This window comes from Vulpes vulpes, chromosome 2 (genome assembly GCF_048418805.1).
Source record: "Vulpes vulpes isolate BD-2025 chromosome 2, VulVul3, whole genome shotgun sequence".
In the NCBI taxonomy this organism is placed as follows: Eukaryota; Metazoa; Chordata; class Mammalia; order Carnivora; family Canidae; genus Vulpes; species Vulpes vulpes.
Genome location: NC_132781.1, coordinates 3,417,211 through 3,438,148, shown reverse-complemented (window position 1 = coordinate 3,438,148; position 20,938 = coordinate 3,417,211). Strand labels below are relative to the sequence as shown.

At 61.4% G+C, this 20,938-nt stretch overlaps 1 protein-coding gene and 1 long non-coding RNA gene across 2 annotated transcripts in view; one reads left to right on the top strand and one right to left on the bottom strand.

Moving 5' to 3' along the window:
* The window catches only part of DNAH17 (dynein axonemal heavy chain 17), a 112,008-nt gene that overhangs the window by 41,726 nt on the left and 49,344 nt on the right, over positions 1–20,938 (bottom strand). Inside the window, exons 22-44 of the mRNA XM_072746504.1 lie at positions 20,511–20,733; positions 18,297–18,413; positions 18,127–18,213; positions 16,921–17,073; positions 15,099–15,347; positions 13,125–13,247; positions 11,670–12,017; positions 11,477–11,568; positions 11,014–11,140; positions 10,348–10,500; positions 8,863–8,988; positions 8,663–8,770; positions 7,914–8,045; positions 7,526–7,686; positions 7,041–7,197; positions 5,882–5,986; positions 4,762–4,919; positions 4,291–4,429; positions 3,943–4,170; positions 3,488–3,625; positions 2,435–2,567; positions 1,923–2,050; positions 1,126–1,274 (exon numbers count right to left, since the gene is read on the bottom strand). Coding sequence (XP_072602605.1) covers positions 1,126–1,274; positions 1,923–2,050; positions 2,435–2,567; positions 3,488–3,625; positions 3,943–4,170; positions 4,291–4,429; positions 4,762–4,919; positions 5,882–5,986; positions 7,041–7,197; positions 7,526–7,686; positions 7,914–8,045; positions 8,663–8,770; positions 8,863–8,988; positions 10,348–10,500; positions 11,014–11,140; positions 11,477–11,568; positions 11,670–12,017; positions 13,125–13,247; positions 15,099–15,347; positions 16,921–17,073; positions 18,127–18,213; positions 18,297–18,413; positions 20,511–20,733 — 3,534 coding nt within the window. The remainder of the gene's footprint in view (positions 1–1,125; positions 1,275–1,922; positions 2,051–2,434; positions 2,568–3,487; positions 3,626–3,942; positions 4,171–4,290; positions 4,430–4,761; positions 4,920–5,881; positions 5,987–7,040; positions 7,198–7,525; positions 7,687–7,913; positions 8,046–8,662; positions 8,771–8,862; positions 8,989–10,347; positions 10,501–11,013; positions 11,141–11,476; positions 11,569–11,669; positions 12,018–13,124; positions 13,248–15,098; positions 15,348–16,920; positions 17,074–18,126; positions 18,214–18,296; positions 18,414–20,510; positions 20,734–20,938) is intronic.
* Positions 12,285–14,517, top strand: LOC140597669 (uncharacterized). Its single transcript, XR_011999484.1, has 4 exons — positions 12,285–12,368; positions 13,310–13,385; positions 13,522–13,598; positions 14,332–14,517. It is a non-coding gene; the product is annotated as an uncharacterized lncRNA (long non-coding RNA).

Below are 20,938 nucleotides of genomic sequence, written 5' to 3'. Positions count from 1 at the left end.
TGGTATAGTGGGCAGGATGCTGGCACCTGCAAGACATGTCCACCGGGACCTGTACGTGTGACCTTAGTTGGGACAGTGTCTTCGCAGACAGATGTAGTGAAGGTAAAGATCTCAAAATGAGATCATCCTGCATTAGGATGACTGTCCCTACAAGAAGGGGGTACTGAGGGGCACCTGGGTGGCTCAGCGGTTGAGCATCTGCCTTTAGCTCAGGGCATGATCCTGGAGTCCTGGGATCGAGTCCCACATCGGGCTCCCTGCATGGAGCCTGCTTCTCCCTCTGCCTGTGTCTCTGCCTCTCTCTCCATGTCTCTTCTGAATAAATAAAATCTTAAAAAAAAAAAAAAAAAAAAAAGAAGAGGGTACTGAGGAAAGACCTTGAGAGAACAGAGATGGCCTCAGAGATCGGGTGAGGCATCCAGAAGCCAAGGGACGCCAAGGATGGCCCAGAGCCACCAGAAGCCGGGACAGAGGCCTGGGACGCATTCTCCCTCGGGGCCTCTGGGAGGAACCAGCCCTGCCAACACTTTGACTGTGGGTCTTGGGCCCCCGGAACCAATGCTAAGTCTTCTGTTCCTCACATCCTCCCTCCCCTGCTGTCCCCCGTGGCCGCACATCGTCCAGCGCCTTGGGCATCTCTCCTCTTCACGCCAGGAGGGGCCCCTGTGCGGGCCCCGCAGCCCGGTCCACACCAGCCCCTACCTGCCAAGAGCATCCTCAGGCTTCATGCTCCATCCACAGAGACCCGACCAGCACCCGGACCCCTGAACCTCCCGCTCTCGCCCCACCCGTGCCCCGGCAAGACTGGTCCTCGCCTGACACGCTCCCCGGACTTTTTGTCTTCCTGGAAAACTGCCTCCCACCAGGCATCAGCCCGACTTCACCCCTCTTGGGATGACTTCCTGTCTCGGCCTCAGGGTTCCCGGCGCGTGGTGCCACGTGGGAGTCACCGCGCATCACGCCACACGGTTACACGGCGCTCTCTCATGCTTTCGCTGCCCCGACCCGGTGCGTGGGCAAAGCCCTGCCCGCAGCGTGCACCGAATCAATGACTACGTGCCCGCGCAGGCAGCTCTGGACCACCCCCAGCCTCGTCTGTCTCTGCCAGTTTGGAACCCGACTCACGGGTTCCACCCTAGATCCGTAGGGTTGATGTAAAGAATGCCGGCCCTGGAGACGGTGGCCGGGGTGGCTGTCCTCAGGTGGCTGATCTCGAACACCAGCCTCATGGTGCGGTTTAGGGGGATGCGCTCATTGCTGGCCAGCGTGAGGACCTAGGAGGGAGGCAGGCCTGTGGGTCTACGCGGCTCCGAATAAGGAGGAGGAAGTCCGGGACCTGTGCACCTGTGCCCGCCACCACCCAGCGCCCAGCCCACGTCCGCCCCCACCCACCCCCGGACAGCACAAGAGGCTCCCACATGTGGGCGCCGTGTAGGCCGTCACTGTGATATTCACTTTGCTTTTAAAACCACGATCCTGCCCCTCCCTGGGAATTCCTGGGTTCCCGCTTCCATCTAAGTGAGAATCATTTTCTCAAGAAGCTTCTAGTTAATTCTGAGGGCTGTTTCTGCCTCCCCAGATATTAGATGTCCTGCCACGTTATGTCACATGCCAATTAGGCAAGGATGTTTTCCATATCTGCACTCTTCACCCACGCTGCCGCCCAAAAATATCTGAGATGGGGTGCGTGAGGCCCCGTGTCCTATGATGCACACATCTCGTGACGGGGGACTTTCCCTTGTTCATAGCTTTTGATGCGGAGTTCCAGACAGTCCCTCACTCTCCAGGTCCCAGTCTGGGGCAGGTCCTGTCTGTGTGTGCAGCAGGTGGGGACGTGCAGCGCTTTCCGTGAGCCCCCTGCCCTACGCTGGGCCATCACTATGGCTTCGGGGGTTAGCTCTGGAATCCAGGAGCCCTCGAACCTTGTTGTCATCCATGACGGTGTTGAGAGATTCAATCCACATAGGGTCTATGTCCCCATCCAGGACAATCCACTTGGGCCCATCATGAGTGACGTTGGCCAGGTCCCGCATTATGGTGGAGAAGAGGCCTGTGAGTGACAGGGATGGTGTGAGCAGAGCTGGTGCGAGTGAGCAGGGCTGGTATGAGCCGAGCTGGTGCGAGTGAGCAGGGCTGGTGTGAGCCGAGCTGGTGCGAGTGAGCAGGGCTGGTGTGAGCCGAGCTGGTGCGAGTGAGCAGGGCTGGTGTGAGCCGAGCTGGTGCGAGTGAGCAGGGCTGGTGTGAGCCGAGCTGGTGCGAGTGAGCAGGGCTGGTGTGAGCCGAGCTGGTGCGAGTGAGCAGGGCTGGTGTGAGCCGAGCTGGTGCGAGTGAGCAGGGCTGGTGTGAGCCGAGCTGGTGCGAGTGAGCAGGGCTGGTGTGAACGGGGCCGGTGTGAGCCGCCTCCGCGCAGCCTGCCCCGCCGCAGCCCCGTTACCGTCTTTCCACTCCCTGGTGGCCGGGTTGATGATGCCAAAGAGCTCATCGCAGGTGACAGCCTTGGGGTCCAGGTCCACGGCCACCGGCTTCCTCTTCATGTTCTGATAGGTCTTGTTGAGAGACTTGAGGACCTGGAGGGGGTCGCCGTTCACGCGGGGCCCGGGACCCGCTCCCACGCCCCCCCCCCAGGGCACCATCTGCCTGAGTGCCCAAGTCCTCTCACGACCCGCGAGCAGAATTCCTGCCACGGTCCCTTCTGCTTTGGTGACATGCGGGGGCGTCTACGTTCCCCAAACTCTAACGCGTCAGGTCCCCTGGGGGTGACGCACCCCGACGCTCCTGTGTGTGGACACGGAGCGCCGCGTGCCCGGGACCAGGGTAAGATGAGGGCAAATCCACCCTGGTCTCCTGAGCGGGGCGCAAGCCGAGCTCTTGGGGAGAATGGTGTCCTCCGCCCACAGATGAGGACTTCTAGGGACGCTGAGGCTGTTCCACACGTACACATGCGTGTACAGACGTGAGAACACACACACAGCTACACGGTCCTTCGGAAGAGTGGGTTCCTAGCCTCTGCCAGTTGAAAAGCTACTTGCTGCGCGCCCCCCGGTACCAGTCGTCAGAGGTGCTCTGGATCGCAGCCCAGCGCCCACCCAGCGCCCACCCTGTGGGCATCCGCTCGGCGCTGGCTGCCTGGGCATCTTCCGACGGTAGAGATGCACCCCTAAGACTGGCCATGGCCTCTGCTTCTCACGCGCCCAGGTAATGGCAGGGGCCAGGAGGGGCCAGGAGGGTGGGGGTGGGGCAGGGGACAGGAGGGGACAGGAGGGGGGCGGGGGCTGGCCACAGAGGGCCGGGGGGCTGGTGTCCAGAGGGGAGGAGCAGGAGGAGAGGAGAACCAGGAGCAGGGCCTCATCAGTGGGACCAGGGTCCCGGGGCTGGCTGCTCCCCACCCGCCACCCCGCCCCCGGGGGCAGGGAGGGGACAGAGGCCGAGTCTCTAGTGGTCTCCAGGGCCTTCAGAGGGATGGGGGTGTGGACGAGAGGGGACGTGCCTGAGACTTGCCACTGCCCGCGTTCCCGATGACAAACACCGAGTGCCGCACTTGGAGCAGCTCCTCAAGCTGCACGACCTTCAGGACAAAGCTGTCTTCCGCCTGCAGCTTGAGCTCCACGATGCTCTGCTTGATGATCTGGGAGGGCGCACACGGGAGGGGGCGCTGGGCACGCGTGTCGGGGCCGGGCAGTGTCCGGGAGGGGGCTCACGGGAGGCATGGTGGGGGAGCGGTGGCCTCTGGGTGGACGTGTCCCCCATGCTGCCGGTGACGCTGCTGAGCCTCTGTGCAGGGCATGGGTTCGCCGAAGGCCCCCGGCCCCCGGGACCCCGAGCCCCCCACCCCAGCGTCGAAAGAGGTGCGGGACAGGGGTCGGTCGTTCGTGGCTTCGGGGCTGCCCGACACGGCCCCCCATGCCCACGTGCCCACCCGACCGAGGGCCCGGCTGGCCCTACTTTTTCAAAGTTCAGGTCGCGCTTCCGAGGCACGTCCAGGGCGGGGAAGAGGTCCCCGATCAGCCCCATGAACACCGGCAGGTCGTCGGTCACGATCTTGGGGATGTTGAAGTCTCTGAGCGCCCTCATGAGCACCTGGTCCTCGGCGCGGCTGGGGTCGCCTCTCTTCAGGGAGCCGGCCACCACCAGCACGGACTTGATGGCCCGCAGGCCCCAGTCGTAATGGTCCTGGGGAGGGCGGGGGGGGGGGGGAAGCACGCCGTGAGGCCTTCCCACGCGGGCTGCGGTCGGAGGTGGGGACCCCCCGCCCGCCCCCCTGCAGGCGTGGACACCGCCCTTGGCGCACACCTGCTTCGACAGGAGCTCCTTGCACAAGGTATAGAGCGTGATGAACTTCCTGGCCAGCAGGCGGGCTTCCAGAAAGCCCTCGGCCACCAGCATGATCTCGCATATGAGCTCAAAGTCGGGGACGACCATGGCGCAGGGCCTGGGGGAGACAGCGGCTCTGCCTCGGGTTTCCCCCGCCCCCCCCCCATCCCGCCTCTCCTCAGCTGGGTGCACGCCTCGCCTGCCAGGAGGCCCACGGCGCCCACATTCTGGGGGCACCGGCCGGTCCCCAGCACCCCGGGCCCTCTCCACCTCCCCTTGTTCCTCCTTGCCCTCTGCCCTCCTGCACCTGCTCTGCTCACTCTCCACCGATGGACCCCCCTGCCCTCCACCCCCAGGGGCAGGAACCCCTGACCCAGGAGCCTCGTGTCCCCCCGGCCTCCTCCCTGGCGCCCGGCTCGCTCGGGCTTAGCGTCCCCTCTGCCCACACACCTGAACAAGGCCTTTAGGTTTTCGGGCAACTCGGTGCGTCCCGCGTACCCAGGGTTCATGGTGATGAAGAGCCCCACGGTGGGGATGAGACTTATCATCTCTCCCAGGAAACTGAAAGTTTTTTTCTTGGCCCGAATTGCATCTTGGACACATTTCACCTAAACGGGGGCACACAGATGCGTCAGCGTGGGAATGACCAGCTTCCGCAGGCCGGACCTTCTTTGGTGGTGGAGCGTGTGGCTGCCTGGAGGCTCTTTCTTTTCCATTAAACTTAATCTTGAGACAAGGTCAACTCGCGCGCAGTTTTAGGCAGGCACCGAGGGGGTGCCCCTGGGCCCCTGGCGTGCCCCCTGCCCGCGTCCCCCGGCAGCAACGTCCTGCACGACTGCGGTGCAGTGTCACGGGCGGGACCGGGGTGCTGCCGTCACTGCCAGGACCCCTCAGGTCCCCTTCCGTTGTGGGGCCCACTTCCCCTGTCCCCCGCCCCCCCCACGACCACTGCTCTGCCCCAAATTCCTGTAATTCTCCGCTTTGTGGATGCTGCCGTGGGGGGTCATGCATCGTGAGATGAGCCCCATCACCCAGCTGGAGGCCGGGGAGGGTCCCGCTCCTGCACCGGGAGGGCCGCGGGGAGCACCCCCGAGCCGCCCCCCCCCCCCCCCGTATGTCCAACCGTCTTCAAGAACTCGGGCACTGGGTGAATTCTGAATCTCGGGCTCCTTGGCCCAACTGGATCCTCCGCTCCCGCTGGGCGCTGCCAGCCTGCAGCCACCACTGGAGGGCGCCCCACGACCACGGTTAAAGCCCGCCCTGGGCGCAAAGTCTGCCTGTGAGCCGGATCCCCCCCTGCGGCGCGGGGCGCGGGCTGTCCCCCACCCGAGACCAGGTCCCCGAAGCCCACGGGCGTATCCCCTCCCTCCCTGTCCTCCCAGCACCGCTGTCTCATGCATCCTTCGCCGACGCCTGTCGCAAGGAGCTCCGTCCTTGCCCTGCGAGGAGGAGTAACCGCCCGCGCCCGCAGTGGCGACACCCAGGACAGGGCTGGGGTGGGGCTCTCACGTCTGTGCCACACCCCCCCTTCACGGCACGGCACCGGGGACCGCAGACCACAGGACCCTACCTGCACAGCGATCACCGACAAGACTTCCACGGAGATTCGGTTAAATTCATCGAAGCAGCCCCAGGCTCCAGTCTGAGCCAGGCCCTTGTAGATGTTTCCACAGGACTAGGAAGGGTGAGATGGGAGGAAGGGGCTCGGAGGGCCGGCCGGTCCCGCCAGGAGCCCCACCTGCCCCTTCGGCTGGGTCACAGATCACGGTCTGCTGACCGAGGGTCAGGCCGGCGCCCACTCCCCGGGGGGTGTTCGTGCCGCCGGGGGCTGGCTGCCAGGAGGAGCCCACCCAGCCTTGCCCCGGGACCCCTCTGGGTGGGGGCCTCCCTGGCCCCCGAGCTGGACGGTCGGACAAGTGCATTCGCGTAAAATTAGGAACTTTTCTCGTGCAACCAGGGAGGGGCCTTCTCTCTAAAATGGGGGGGGGGGTGGGCGTGCATGTGAGATTTCCTTCTAGACGTTTGTGTGGTCTCCGGTCCTCAGCCGGGTGATGAGGATTCTCCAGCATCTCCATGGGGGAGTCCAGGTGGGTAAAGTCCTCCTGGGATGATTTTCTGAACATCAGAGGCTGGTGTGGCCTGTGGTCTTGACCCGGAGGAGGGGCAGCTGGCCCCACCTCAGCCTCAGGGGGCTTGGGCCATGGGGCTCACATGCGGGCACGGAGGGGACGCGAGGGCAGGCCCGGGCTCCTGACCCCAGGCCCACCCCCCGCCCTCCCACAGAGGCTGCCCTGTGGACCCCAGGAGCCCCCGTGACACCACGCTGCATGGTCTCCAGGGGCCACCGGGGCCTGGCCTGTCCCCTGGCTCCCTCCGCAGCCTGCCTGGACTCGCTTTCACCCAGAAGCCCCACACCGGACACCACAGAGGTGCTCACTCTGTCCCTGGAGAGAGTGTGGAACGGACGCTGGGAGGAGGTTACCTCCAAGGGCGGGACAGGACATTCGGGGCTGGGTTCGTGGACCCTGGGAGCTGCTTCTAGACACATTGTCACGTCCATGAGGCCCCAGCTTCCCGGGGGCCCCAGACCGCTGGTAGGGACACAGCCGCTCAGCCGGACCCCAGGGCGGACACTGGCTGCAAACTGATGTCTCCTGCCCCAGGTCACCTGGTGTCCAGGCATCTAGAACATGCCACATACAGCACCCCCACCCCCGGGTGGGGCGTACCTTGTAGTCCATCTGCTCTGAGCAGTTGAAGACGTACACCATGGTGCCCAGGGCCCTGCCCAGATCCTTGGTCGTCTCCGTCTTGCCCGTCCCAGCAGGGCCAGCGGGGGCTCCCCCCATGATCAGGTGCAGCGACTGGGTCAAGGTTATGTAGCACCTGCGAGGGGCCTCTGATTATCCCGTGTGCGCGGACCCCACGGCCACCCCTTCCCTTCCACGCGCGCTGCGTGGACATCACACCCACGGGGCGCCAGGGAGGCACGGGGGGCGGAATGCGGGAGTACGTGAGGTGGATTCAGGAGAGAGCACCCCCGCCGTGCCGGCCCCCAGAGAGCTGAGCAACTCCCCACGACCACACCGCTAGTGTCGGGGTGACGCAAGAACACGGCACCGAGGCCGGGTGCCTGGCAGGGGCAGGGGCAGGGGGGAGTCTGGACGCGGGCCTCCCGACCCCCCTGGCCAAGGCGGCCGGCGCGTGCCCTCGCCTGTCCGTGAGCGGCGTGATGACCAGCCGCGGCGTGTTGCCCAGGTACTCGTACGAGTACTGGATTTGGGCGTCACAGATGTTGGCAAAGCAGTGCCTCTTCTCTTCGTCCCAGCGGTGCCGGAGCTGGGACTGCCAGGTGAAGGCCTGCGCGCTCTCCACCTGCGGGCGGGGCGGGAGCGTGGGAGCGGGACCCGGGGCAGCCCTCCTCGTCCGCCCTCCGCCTGGCTGCTCACCAGGGCTGAGTCTTGGAGAGGGCCAGGGCCGGGGCCGGGGCCACGGTCGCCAGGAACTCAGTCGCCTCCCAGGGGAGAGGCCCCGACGCGGGTTAGGGTCCCCCCCAACGCCAGATCCCGACCCGGTTCCCGGCCCTTCCCGGGGGCTCGTGCCTTGGCCGTGATCATTTTGGCGACCACGTCCCGGGCGTGCACGTCGATGGTGCAGATGGTCATGATCTTCATCCTGTCGCCCGCACTGAGGTTTCCGATGAGCAGGGTGATGAGCGCGTTTAGCTGGCTGATCTGAGGAGCAGTGGCACCTTGGCTGGGACGTCACGTGCAGCAGGTGACGCACCCCCACCCCCCTGCCTCTGCCCCCGCCCCCGCCCCCACCCCCACGCGGGACCCTGGGAGCTCAGGGCTGGGCAGGAAGACCGTCACCCTCTCATTTACAAAAATGAGGCACACAACAGGTTCTCAGCATCCCCCAACGGGGGGGGGGTGTGAGCTGCCGAGCCGCCCCCATGGGACACGTGGGAGCCTGTGGGGATGACAGCCTGTGGGAAAAGCTGCCACCACGGGAAGGTGGTGGGTGTGAAGCAAAACGGGATTTGAAAGCCACGCAGGTGGTTTGTATTTGCGTTTGGGTCAATGGTACATGCCCACGGGTTAGAAGCCTACGTGACGGTGTGACAGTGGTCGTATCTGGGTGGTGGCATTACACGTGACTTTTCCTTCCTTAGTATTTCCAGAGCGGTTGCCTTCGGGGAGAACCACCCCGGGGGGCGGGGGGTGGGGGGGGCGGTTGCCAAGATGTGGCCGCTCTGGACTGACGGACAGGAAGCGCCGCAACCCCGAGGCCCAGCGGCGGAGAGGAGGCCTCTGTGGGCCGAGCCCGCGACACGCGCTGCACTGCGCACCTGCTTCTTGTTGTAGTCCTTGATGGCGTTCTCATAGCCTTCCTCCAGCCTCGCGAACGCCAGGCCCACCTCCGTGGTCCACCAGATCTGGGTGCACGTGAGCGCGACCTGAAACAGACAGGCGCCACCTCCCACGCGACAGTCCCCACCGGCGGCTCGTGGCTGCTCTCCGACGCGGCCGCCCCCGCCCAGCCCCGCACCTGCGCCGGGTAATCGAAGATCCACTGCTCCCTCGGCTTCTCCTCGTACGTCACGACGGCTTCCGGAATCTCGTGGCGCAGCGTGGCGCACATGCGGTCCAGCACGCGGTTCAGCCAGACTTCCACCTGGGGACGGGAGCCACACTGACGCCACCGGCCCCGAGCGCCGCCGTTTGCCCTCGCTGTCGTCCCCGGGGGTCAAAAGGTCAGGGTTTTCGTGGAGCAGTAAGAGCGACCCACTGAAAAATGCGGTTGGGCAGCCTGGTGGTGGCCCTCACGACCTGTCGCGCCGGCGTTCACGTGTGCAACGCTATAGTTCTAGGCGGACAAGGGAGGGGACCCAGAGAAAATTCTAGAAGAGAAGACAGGCTACGTCTGAGCCCCTGGGGCGCTGCTGACGTTGGGAGACGCTGCGTCTGTCCTCTCGAGTCCCTGGTGGGTTCTGGGCTGCTCCTCGGGTGCCTGGTCTCAGCGTCCGGGACGGTCACGCGGGGACGAACTTGCAGACCAGCCGCCTTTGTATTTTAAAATACGAACCCTCAGCTAGTCACGACCGGTTGGGGGGGCAAAGCCAAGCAGGGTAATCGGCTTGGTTTTTCTTTTCAGCTGTGAACACAGTGCGGTGGCCTGCGGTGGCCTGCGGTGGCGTCTGCAGGGAGCTAAGCGCAGGGAGCGGGTCTCGACACACGGTGATGACGGGGCTCGTCCCGGCGCCCACCAGCCCCGTCCACGCAGAGCAAACCAGCCCGGAGCTCTCGGTGCCCACGCTTCTGAAGCTCGAGTTTTCTGCATGAGATTTTCCTTTTGTCCCCAGCTGACTTCTCTCCAAATTACATGTCGCTTAGGATAATGTCAACGTCGGGGCACCTGGGTGGCTCGGCGCTTGATCCTGGGTCCCGGGATCAAGTCCCCCATTGGGGTCCCCTCGGAGAACCCGCTTCTCCCTCTGCCTGTGTCTCTGCCTCTCTCTGTGTCTCTCATGAATAAATAGGTTAAAATCTTTTTTTTTTTTTTAAAGGATAAAAGGATAATGTCAAAGTCGATTTGGCTGCTGAGTTGGTGGTGAGATGGGGAGAGGTGTCGCGGGGATGGTGTCGGCGGCAGGAGGCAGCCTCGCGGGCAGCTGGGGAAGGGACAGGGGCGGCTTGGGGTGAGGAGACCTCTCTGGTAAGTCAGAGCCCTAAATAAAGCCCGTTATTCTGAACAGGGGTTAGAACTCGGTGGTTCCTTGGCAAGGGTGCAGCGGCCTCCTCCCCTCCCCTCCTTCTCTCTTCGTGCTTTTCTCAAGACTCGGCCCAGACCGCGCGGGTCACGCTGTGCTGGAAATTCTATACGGAAGCTGTCCAAGCGCTTGTCGGATCGAGGGACAGTCACGGGCTGGGGTGGCCGCGGCGACACCCCCGCCAGAGCACGAGTGGCTTCCTCTGACAGCCGCTGCGCGGTCGCCCACTGTCCGATCACCCTGGACGTGGCCCCGGCACTCACCTGCCCTGAGAGGTCACACTCCTGGTCGAAGTCCACATACTCGTCCTCCTTGCTGAACATCCCCAGGCCGAACTTGAGAGGCTTCTCCTCCTCGTCCAGGCGAAACTTGAGTTTACACAGGCTGTCGAAGAGCTTGGCCAGGTGGCGGCTCACCTGGGGAGGGGCGGGGGGGGGCGCCGGGTCTGTAATCCCGGGCTCAGAGGGGGCGTGCGGCTGGCTTTTCCTCGGGTGGTTTTAAGGGTCTTTCTGTCCCAGGCCCTGGGCCTGTTTCCCTGGGCCACCCCGTGCATCCCTCCTGGTGCGTCCTGCAAGTTTATGATTCAAATAAAATAGAGTGTCTTCCCTTCGCCTAGTTAGTTAACCCCTCTCTCTTTGCAGCAGAGCCTCCTCTTGGCTTCTGGGGCCCTGGATCTGTGGTGCATCACTAAGCCCCTGGCATCTAACCCATTTTCCAGATGAGGAAAACGAGGCACAGAGGCTCTCTGTCATGGTGGGACCCCCGGTGGTTTCTGGCGTGGATGACCCTGTGGAGGTGGTACAGGGACATCCATGCACACGCCTCCCACCGGCCAGGGCTAGCCAGGCATCTGCTTATCTGGGGGTGAGCACGAGGCCACCTGGCGGGGGGGGGGCGGCCTATCCTTCAAAATACCAGGGGCCACCTACCTCCACGGGGTCATTTCCGTTGGAGAGGATGTCCAGGAGGTCAGCCGAGGAGACAAAGTAGAACCTCGGGAAAGCCAGTCTTTTGGTCTCTAAATACTCCGCCAAGGCCTTTTCGCACACAGCCAAGCTAGGAGGAGGGCGGAACCGAGGCTGTCCAGGCCTTCTGCAGCCCATCCTGCCCGTGACAGCCCTCCTGGGCCCCTCCTGGGCCCCTCCTGGGCGACAGCCCTGGAGGCACCTCTCTGTTGTTCACAGCCCCGGTTTAATTCAGACCTTCGAATCTGACACGCCGTGCGGGCGTCCCTCTGAGGCTGGAGACACGCTGTGTGGCCAGTGTGACACCACGTGGCCCAGAGCATGAGCCCCCAGGGAGGAGAGTTTGCCCTGTCCTGGGCGGCGGGGGCTGATGGCTCAGGTCCCTGCTGCCAGGACCCATCTCACCTGGACAGGTGTGGGGACCCACCTTTTCTTCAGGTTCTCCAGCTTGTCGTAGAGACCGGGTTTGTTGGTGGCTTCCACCACGTTGGGCGTTTTCACCGCCTCTTCCATCAGGGCCTGGAAGGAGCCAGGGCCCCCAGGGTGTCAGTGGCCGTGTTTTCTCTGGCGTAGTAGCCATTTCTGAAAATGCCCAGGGGGAGGGAGAAGGCTCTGCTCACCTTGAACTCCAGGTCAATGTCGTCAAAGCGCTTGGAGTCCTCCGGTAGCTGGGCACGGATGTCTTCAGAACCGATGAAGATGCTCTCCAGGTGGCTCCAGGTCCTCTGGACCTCAAACCAGATGGAGATGACCGAGTCCGCCGTGGACAGCTTCTGCTGCCAGCTTGTCACCTCCTTCAGGAAGTGGGACAGGTACTTGGACATCATCAGGTTCTGCAGCTGCACCTGGTTGTCCTCCAGAGTCTCCACCAGCACCTCGTCTGACTTGAGCATCATGGTGCCCGTGCGTGGGTGTGGCTCATGCTCAAACTCCATGGTGGACCACGTGGCATCTAGGGCTTTCAGCACCTTTCGGGGGACATGGAAACTACGTCACTCGGCGTCTGGCATGAAGGGCCGAGAAGGACCCGGAATGAAGCCCTGCTTTGAGAAATCCAGAACATTCATACCAACACCATCGACAATTGCCAAAAGGTGGAAACGACCCAAATGTCCGTCAACAGATGAACAGAAAAAATGGACGGGTCATCAGAATACAGTTCGGCCATAAAAAGGAATGAAGTTCTGACTCAGGCTCCCACCCGGATGGACCTTGACGACATTACGCTGCATGAAGGAAGCCAGATAGGCAAGGCCATCTCTTGTGTGACTCCATTTATATGAAATGTCCAGAATCGGCAAGTCCGTAGGGACAGAAAGGTTAGTGGGTGCCTAGAGGTGGGATGGGGATATATGGGAAGATGGCGGGTTTCTAGAGGGAATGGCTTGCTTTTTGAGTTGGTGAAAATGCTCTCACATTGAATAATTCTACCCTGTGATGGTCGCTCACATCTGTGAATATGCTAAAAGCCACTGAATTGGACACGTTAAATGAATGAACCATATGGTATGTGAATTACAGCTCAATCAGGCTGTTAAAAAAAAAAAAGCCGGGGTGGGGGTGGGGGAGAGAAGAAAGCCAAAATGTGATGACTCACACTCACCAAACAGGTGAGGAGAGAGATTCGAATTGCAGAAGGAGCCCTCCCGTGTTTCCCTGCGTCCTGAGACTGCCCTAGCCGGGGGCGCATCATCCACCCTGATGGCCAGTCCTCCTGCCTTCCCTCCTTCGGCCTCTTCTCCAAAGTCACAAACAAGGGTGCCCCACGAGAGGAGAGAGTTTGGGGCGTTTTTAAATGTGCGAACGACTGCACACAGGGGACAGGGCTATAGCCAGGGGGGTATATTCCTTTTTTCAGTAATAAATCCTGGAACTACTTTACAAGATTTCTGTCATGGTTTAGGTATGAGAAAGTCCACTGATCTTTGTTTTTGCGTTAAGTGACCACCGGACCCTACAAGAAATGAGATGCTCATAGGTGCTGGGCTCACGGGTTCGCTTCAGCATCATCCCATACAGAACACATTTGGGTGTCGATAAAAAATAAAAAAAATTAAAAAAAAAAAAAAAAACACCTTTTCCATCCCAGACTCTTTCACAGCCTTGTCAACGATATTTCGGACCTCGTCCTCATATTTGTGAAGGTTCAGCTGCAGCAAATCTGCCAGCGTGGTCTCATCTGACATTTCAAATTTCACCTGGGGGAGACATAGGCATGTTCATGTAAGGTCATTTGTACTGGACACTGTCTTTGTCCTAGGTGGAGAGGCCGGTTAGTGAGTAATCCGGGCCACAAGGGGGGCTCTGCGTCACCCTTTACTGGCTCCATGACTTGGGTGAGTTACCTCCCTAAGACTCGCCTTTCCTCCGGGTAACACTGTGTAATAGTAGAGCCCACCTGTAGTGGTTTGAGGTGTTTCTCCCAAATTCCTGTCCACCCAGACCTCAGACTGTGATCTTATTTGGAAATAGGGTCTTTGCAGATATTAAGGATCTTGAGATGAGCGCTCCTGGATCGTCTGCGTGCGCCCTAAATGACAGCAGTCCTTGTAAGAGAAGGTGGGGGGGGCGCGGATTTGAAAGGCAGAAATCCATGTGGTCGCCGAGACAGCATCTGGAGGGAAACTTCCACAAGCCAAGGGATGCCCGGGGCCACCACAGGCTGGAGGAGGCAGGGAAGGACTGTCCCCAGGAGCCTTCAGAGGGAGGGACCCCTGCCCACACCTTGATTTCAGACTTCCAGCCACAGAGCCATTAAAGAAAACACGTCTGTGGTTTTAAGACCCGAGATCAAAAAAAAAAAAAAAAAAAAAAAAAAAAAAAAAAAAAAGACCCGAGATCGTGGTTCTCCGTAGCGGCAGCCCCAGATGCTAATGCGCCTGCTCAGAAATTAACGCTACCGATGCTGTGTTCCTAGCGGGCACGGCTGCCAGGTGCTGGCATAGTGCCCCCCAGTCCTCACACCCCTTCCTCACTCCCTCGCCTATATTCCCGCTGTCACATAGACATTTCCGGGCACCGGTCCTGAGCCCCCGTGGAAACTGGCTTAACTGATACAATCGAGCATCTCTCAATCACGCTGGGGAGAACACCTGCCCGGGTTTCACTAAGTCCTCGGCTGGGACACTTTAGTTGCTTCCTGATCACCAGCTGGGGGGGGGGGACTCTCCTGGGGCGCCCCGGTGGGACACATGGGTTGGCCAGTGGTCTGGAAAAGCTGTGGTCTCAGTACTCAGGACTGCAGACAGCCCTTCTGTTTGTCTTGTGTTCCTCTCTCCCAAGGTTCAAGCCACACTCCACATGCTCCTGAAGCCTCCTCTGAACCCTCAGGATCCCTGCTGAATACCCCACTGGGCATCCCGAACATGATCGCACGTGCTGCGCTTTCCTCTGCTTCCCTGCCTCTTTGTATCCTTGGCACCTGTGTGGGGCCTCTGCGCCGTTCAATAAAGTTTTGTTCAACGTTTACTCACGGTGGGGAGTGTTCCTATTTGCCTCCTAGGGCTGTTGATGCCAGGAACACCGCCCTCATTAGGGGATGCTCCTGGGAAATTTGGACACTAGAGCCTCTGTACCCCTGGGGTGCATGGGGGAGGCCAGGGGAGATGTTCATCTGAACCCTACGGACAATCCATCTACAACCGAAACTGGCTACATAATTTGCGAGGCCCAGTGCAAAATGAAAATAATGGGGCTCTTTGTTAAAAAAAAACTATTAAGGATTGGGCACCTGGGTGGCTCAGTCGGTTAAGCATCTGACTTTGGCTCAGTTCCTGATCCCAGGGCCCTGGGATTAAGCCCCACATTGGGCTCCCTGCTCAGTGGGGAGTCTGCTTCTCCCTCTGCTGCCGCTCCCCCATGCTCAGGTTCTCTCTCAAATAAATAAAATCTTAAAAACTTATGAAGAATTTCCAGATGGCTACAGCGGAGCATTCTACCCAGTGTGGGGGCACAGCGCCCCAAGGGGCAGCCGCCCCAGCTCACAGGCGCCCGAAGCCAGCCTCGCCCGCACCCAGCTTCATCAGCCAAGGGCCAGCCCATCGCGGTACCTGGGTGGCCTGCATGAGCTGCTGCCAGTGGCGGTCCCGGATGGCGGGGTTCTGCAGCTCGCTCACGGCGCGCAGGGATGTGATCATGTTCTTTACGGTGTTGTCCAGCCCTATGAAGGCGTCCCAGCTCTTCATCTCCTTGTCCAGAGACCTCACGTCCTTGGCGAACTTCTTACAATCTATGTCCATCTGCTCCACGTTAATATTTTTCCACTGGGTGGTCTTCCAGTTATCGATGCTGGTGTTCACCTGAGGTGGAAACACTCACTGAGGGCCTGGGATGATGTCTCATCCGTGTCACCTGACTGCCGCGGCTCCTGGCGGGTACAGGGAACCACTAACAGCGGGTGCTAGGGTGCATGGACACAAGCCCAAGCCTGGCCGTAAAGATACAACTCAGAAGCCCGCCGGTCAAATACGTTTTGGCCAACCCCGTGGAGGGCGCCACTACTGCTCACCAGCACCCAGGCCCCTCTACTCCTTGGTGAGGCCATGGGACCCGCCTCGACCAGGGAAACCAGAGTGATGCCTGGCACTTCGGGGCGGAAGCACGTAATTGCCAGTGCTTGACCCAGAGCTCTGCCCGCTGTGGCAGTCGTGGGAACGCGTGTGGCCCCACAGCCTGGAACGCAGAGCCACCCAAGGGCTGCGTGGAACCAGCGTGTGGACTTTGCATGAAAGAGAAATACACTTCTGCTGTTAGCTACGCGGAGGTTCTCCCAGGGCTGTTTGTCGGTGCGGAGTAGCCTCGCTCATACTGACTGATGGTGAGTTTTTCCTCTAGAAAAAACCTCAAAGACACAGAATCTCCCCGGGAAGAACCCTACGGACAGTGGAGACAGACGACCACAAAGCCTGCAGTCTTCCGTTTGGTGCGGGCTGAGAATGGACGTGGGCCTGGGATGGACGGGATGAGATCGTTGGCGCAGGTGCTTGAGGCCCGAGGCCTGGGCTGGCCAAGCTTGCTCCGTAAAGACAAAGAGGTGCGGGTGTTTACAGGACACCTGCCTTGAAGACGCTAAGACACGAAACCTTAATCGCCCCGTAGGCATTGAATCAGCGGCTCTTTTGGGGTTAAGCTTATTCTCTATCCTGTTATCATAGAAGTGTCCTGGCAGTTTGTTTTGGAGGATCCTCCGTGGAATATTCCGGCGGTAAATGCTTACGGCTACACCTCCTGGGAAATGTGGGGGCTTTATTGTCCAGTCCGTGCGGACCGCTGTTTATCAAGGGGATGGGCAGCCCCCGTCCTCTCTGGCTTTGCCGACTGCATCCCGGAATGTCCCTCCTACACAAGAGACTCCAGTTCAGCTAATTGTGGAAAAGTCAGCATCAAGAGGCTCCACTGTGTCCTCTCTCGTTGGGAGCGATTGTAACGGAGCCCCTGACCCCAGGGACTGCCAGGCTCAGTGTGGCCAGAAGGAAGCCGTTTTCAATATTTTACTGTGATTTACTGGAAAATAAGACCAACGGAGACACAGCGTGCTTCGGCCCCGTGAGAGCAGCTCTCCCCAGATTAGCTCAAAGAGGAGAGCCGGTTCCGGACGAAGCCACGGTGGGCTTCTGTTGGGGGGGGGGGGACAGAGATCCTGAAGTTCCTTCAAGAGAATAAGAGGGAAGAGCTAACATTTCTCTGAAAATGGGGGAGCCGGGAGGAGAGGCCGGCCGGAGCCAGCAGGTGTTCGTGCGCTACCCTGGCGTCCAAGAAGAGGGGGCGCCTCCGTCAGCTGCACCGCGGCGTCCTAGCGGCCGGGGGATGCTGGGAGCACCTCCTCTGGCCCACCCCGCCCACCCCGGGCCCCGTCCCCGCCGTGCCCCTCACCATGACGATCATGTCCCAGAGCTCCTTCAGCAGGCGGACCTCTTTGTGACAAGCCTTGAGCTGCCTGTAGTCTGGGACCGTGACTTCGAACAGGCTCCCGGACTTGCACAGGGCTTCCATGGTGCTCTCCATGGACGCGATGCTCTTTTGTTGCTGGAGGCAGGCGAGGGGGGCCGTCAAGAGCGGGGCTCGCGCTCAGTGCCAGAGCTGTGCCCCGACCCCGGGCACCCCCCAGGGGCAGCTGTCCTCCTGGAGGGGGACGCAGCAGCACCCTCTCCCTCCCGCCTTCGCCTGCCCCTGCGTCCGGCCGCGTGGCCAGGCCCTCCAGCTTTGGGAGTTCAGGCACCAGAAGTGACTTTCACGGACCCTGCACCAATGCCCGATTTCCTCCTGAGAGGTTCGAGATCGCTCCATTCTCACCTCCTGGTTTTTTTTTTTTTTTTTTTTTACATTATTAAGCATTATGTAGGTGATGCATGATTGCGTTGAAAATGAGAACAGTCTAGATAAGAGGAGGGAAGCAAGGGTCACTCCGAAGCAGGTGAGTGAGAGCAGGTGTTTTGGCGTGGAGCGGGTGAGTGTCTGCGTGGATGTGCAGGTGGCTCCCCGCGTGTGCGGGCGGCTCCCGGAGGCCTTTCCACGCACGGGCCTGATCACTAAACAAGCTCACGCCGGGTCTCTTCAGAATCCAGCCCTGGGCCCGAGGGCTCCGGGAGAGGCCGCTCACCCCCCACTGGGATTGGGGTGCGATGTGAGATAATGACCCTGAAGAGCGGGGAGGGTCTTTGGAAACAGCGGCTTCGAAGCCGTGCGGGGAGCGGAGGCCGGGGGAGGGCACGTGTGGGTGACCCCAAGGGCACCGGGGTCTTCGTGCTCTTTTGTCGGAGGCCACAGGCCCGAGCCCGAGGGGCCGTCAGGCCCAGCCCGTGGCACCTGCACGTTGGATGCCGGTTGTGGACGTGGCAGCAGGAGCAGAGGGGGACCTGGCGGGGCTCGGCCACGGGCACACCGTGGCCAGGGAGGGAAGACGACAGGTGAGTGCCGAGCGGGGCGTGACGGGGCCGGGGCGGGCCGAGGTACGGCAGGGGGGCCCCGCGGGCCGGGACGCCAGGGCTGGCGCGGACACCGGGCACTTGCCAGGCCCCCAGGCCAGGAACGGGAGCCTGGGGCAGGGCTGGGAGGGCGCCGCGCCCTTGGGTGACGCACCTTATTGAGGGACTTGTAGGGGTCGGGGTCCATGAAGCTGAACGGGGCCTCTCGCCGGAACTTCTCCCTGAACTCGTGCTGCTTGAGCTGCCGGAGAAGCGCTGGGTCACCCCCGCCCTGGGCTCCGGTGCGGCCACCCGGAGGGGCGCCCACCCCCGGGGCTGCGCTACCTCGAACTGCTGGCACTTCCGCCTCAGGATGTTGACCTCGTTGGCCTGCAGCGGCGCCACGTTCTGCTTCACCTGGAGGGCCAGCTTCTTGGTGTTGGTCCACTGCTCCGGCAGCTCCTGCGGGGACGCGCAGGGACCCTTCCCTTGTCCGTTCTTTAAAGAACTTTCTGTCATGAAGTATTACGACTCGCGGGGAGTCGCAAAAATAGCACACGGCGTCCCGTGTGGCCCCCCAGCATCCCCGGGGCGGCGCCTTCTGCAGCTGCCGCTGGACCCCTGAACCGGGAAACCCGCCTCGGCACGTCTCTGTGAACCAGACGGCAAATTGTCCGTTTTCACCCTGTTTTAACCTGATTCCTGTGCACCTGTATGCGTGTGTTTGCGTATGTTAGATGTCCATGTTGTACACGCATGTTTGCGCAGCGTGCGCGTGCACATTGGTATGGTATGCACACATACCTGCACATGCATGTGTCGTGTGTGTATGACTGTAAGATGTTCATGTGCGTGTGCGTGTGCAGGTGTCTCATCGTACGTACACATTTGTGTGTGTGCATGCACACGTGCATACACGAGTAGCACACACATGTACTTGCACGCGCATGTGTCATGTGTGTATGATTGTAATGTGTGTGGATGTGTTGTATGCATGTGCAGGTGTATCGCACGTGCATGTTTGTGTGTGGGCATGCACACATGTGTACACGAGTAGCACGCACATATACCTGCACGTGCGTGTGTCACATGCGTGTGATTGTAGTGTGTGCGGTGTCGTACGCATGTGCAGGTGTATCACGTGTGCATGTTTGTGCGTGTGTGTGCATGCACATGCACGAGTAGTGTGCACACATTTGCACTTGCATATGTCCACGTTGTGTGCATGTTAGAGCACGTGCGTGTGCGTGTGTCGTCCTAGGTGATTTTATCCTGTGTGTAAGTCCCTGTCATCACGGCCACAGTCCACACTCAGCGCAGCGCTTGGCTGTAAGGAAACTGCCGCGCCCTGTCCATCTGCACCCGCCCTGGGCCCAGGTTCTAACCTGTGATTTTGCCGTTTCAAGAATGGCTTTGACGATCAGATGAACTTTGGTTTTCTTTTTAAGTTCTCCACGTTTGAGCAGATATTGGACTTTTGATCATAAAATATTTTGAAGAAAAAGAATCCCAGGCCATGAATTCTTCTCCCACAAAAGATTCGTGTTTCCCTCTCCTCTAACCCTCTGTGGGCGGCAGTACCTCTCAAGGCCCATTTCACACCAGTCGCCCCTGGGCCGGGCCATGTGCACTTCGCATCCGCACCCTCCGCTGGCCCCTGGGCAGGGTGACAGGGCGGCCACCAGCCCCGTGACAGGCTGCAAACTCTGCTGTCTCCAAAGCAGGGCCCCGGGCAGCGCCTCCCGCCCCTCTGCCCCCGCCCCACACCCCCCGCCACCCCGTCTGCCCCAGGGTCCCGGCCCAGATCCAGAGCAGGGCGGAGAGCAGAGAAAGGGGGTGGCGGGTGGGGGCTTCAGGACCCTGCGTTAGCTGTGACAGGCGGGCAAAGGCAGCCAGGAGCCCTCGTCCTGCCCAGCTTGCTTGGTCAGCCCGCCACTCGGACCTTCCGGTCGGGGAGTTCCCGCAGCAGCCGGCCCCTGCCTGGCCCAGGGCCTCCACTGAGCCTGCTCTCTGTCCGGGTCCCCTGCACCCCGGGTGGGCCCATCCTCGGGCCGTGGGGTGTGAAGGCCTTGGTAATCCAACAATTCAATGGTGGAACCGCCGGCTCGCCGTCCCTTCCTTTGCAGGAACCTGCACCCCTGCTGCGAGGGGAGCCCCAGCACTGGGCGCCCCCTCCACCTCCCGGCACTGGGCTGCTGCCTGCCCCTCACCCTGGACCGCATCCCACTGTCCCCCAACTGTGGGCTGCCTCCCCCAACCTTCCCTGGAAGGTTCCCTGGCACTGAGCTGACTTCCCTCCACCTTCCCTGGGTGTCCCCCTCCACCCCCCCACACTTGACTACTCCCTTCTCCCCTGCCCTGCCTGCCCTGGATGGCATTCCCCTGCCTCCCAACACTAGGCTGCTCCCTTACCCCCACCCCCTGGATGGCAGCCCCCACTGTCCCCCAACACTGGGCTGCTCCCCACCCCCACCCCCTGGATGGCAACCCCCATTGTCCCCCCACACTGGGCTGCTCCCCGCCCCTGCCCTGGACAGCGTGGTGCCGGCCACTGCCTACCTGCAGCTTCAGGTGAGTCTCCTCCGGGATCTCCTCCCCGTAGGTCTTAAGCAGCTCGATGGTTTGCTTCAGGGGCTCGAACATGTTGTCGGTGGCCGCCTGCCTCTCCTTGACCTTCATCAGATGCCCCATCACCTCCACGAGACCGTCGTAATCCCCCTCCTTGAGGGTCTTGGTTAAGCCCATCCTGGTGACTTTCATGAAGGCTTCTAGGTCGGCCAGGCTGTGGAGCGAGAGGCCCTGGTGAGGGTGTCACCCTCCATGGTGGGGGCGCCTGGTGAGGCAGCCCTGGTCGGGGGAGGCGGCCGGCACGGGGGCTCCCCGGTTACGCTGCGGGCCCTGCCGAGCAAGGGAGAGCTCCCGTCGGCCTCAGGACACCTGCTCTTGACCCCCACCCTACGCCCCCAGCTCCACTGGCCTCCCCGCCG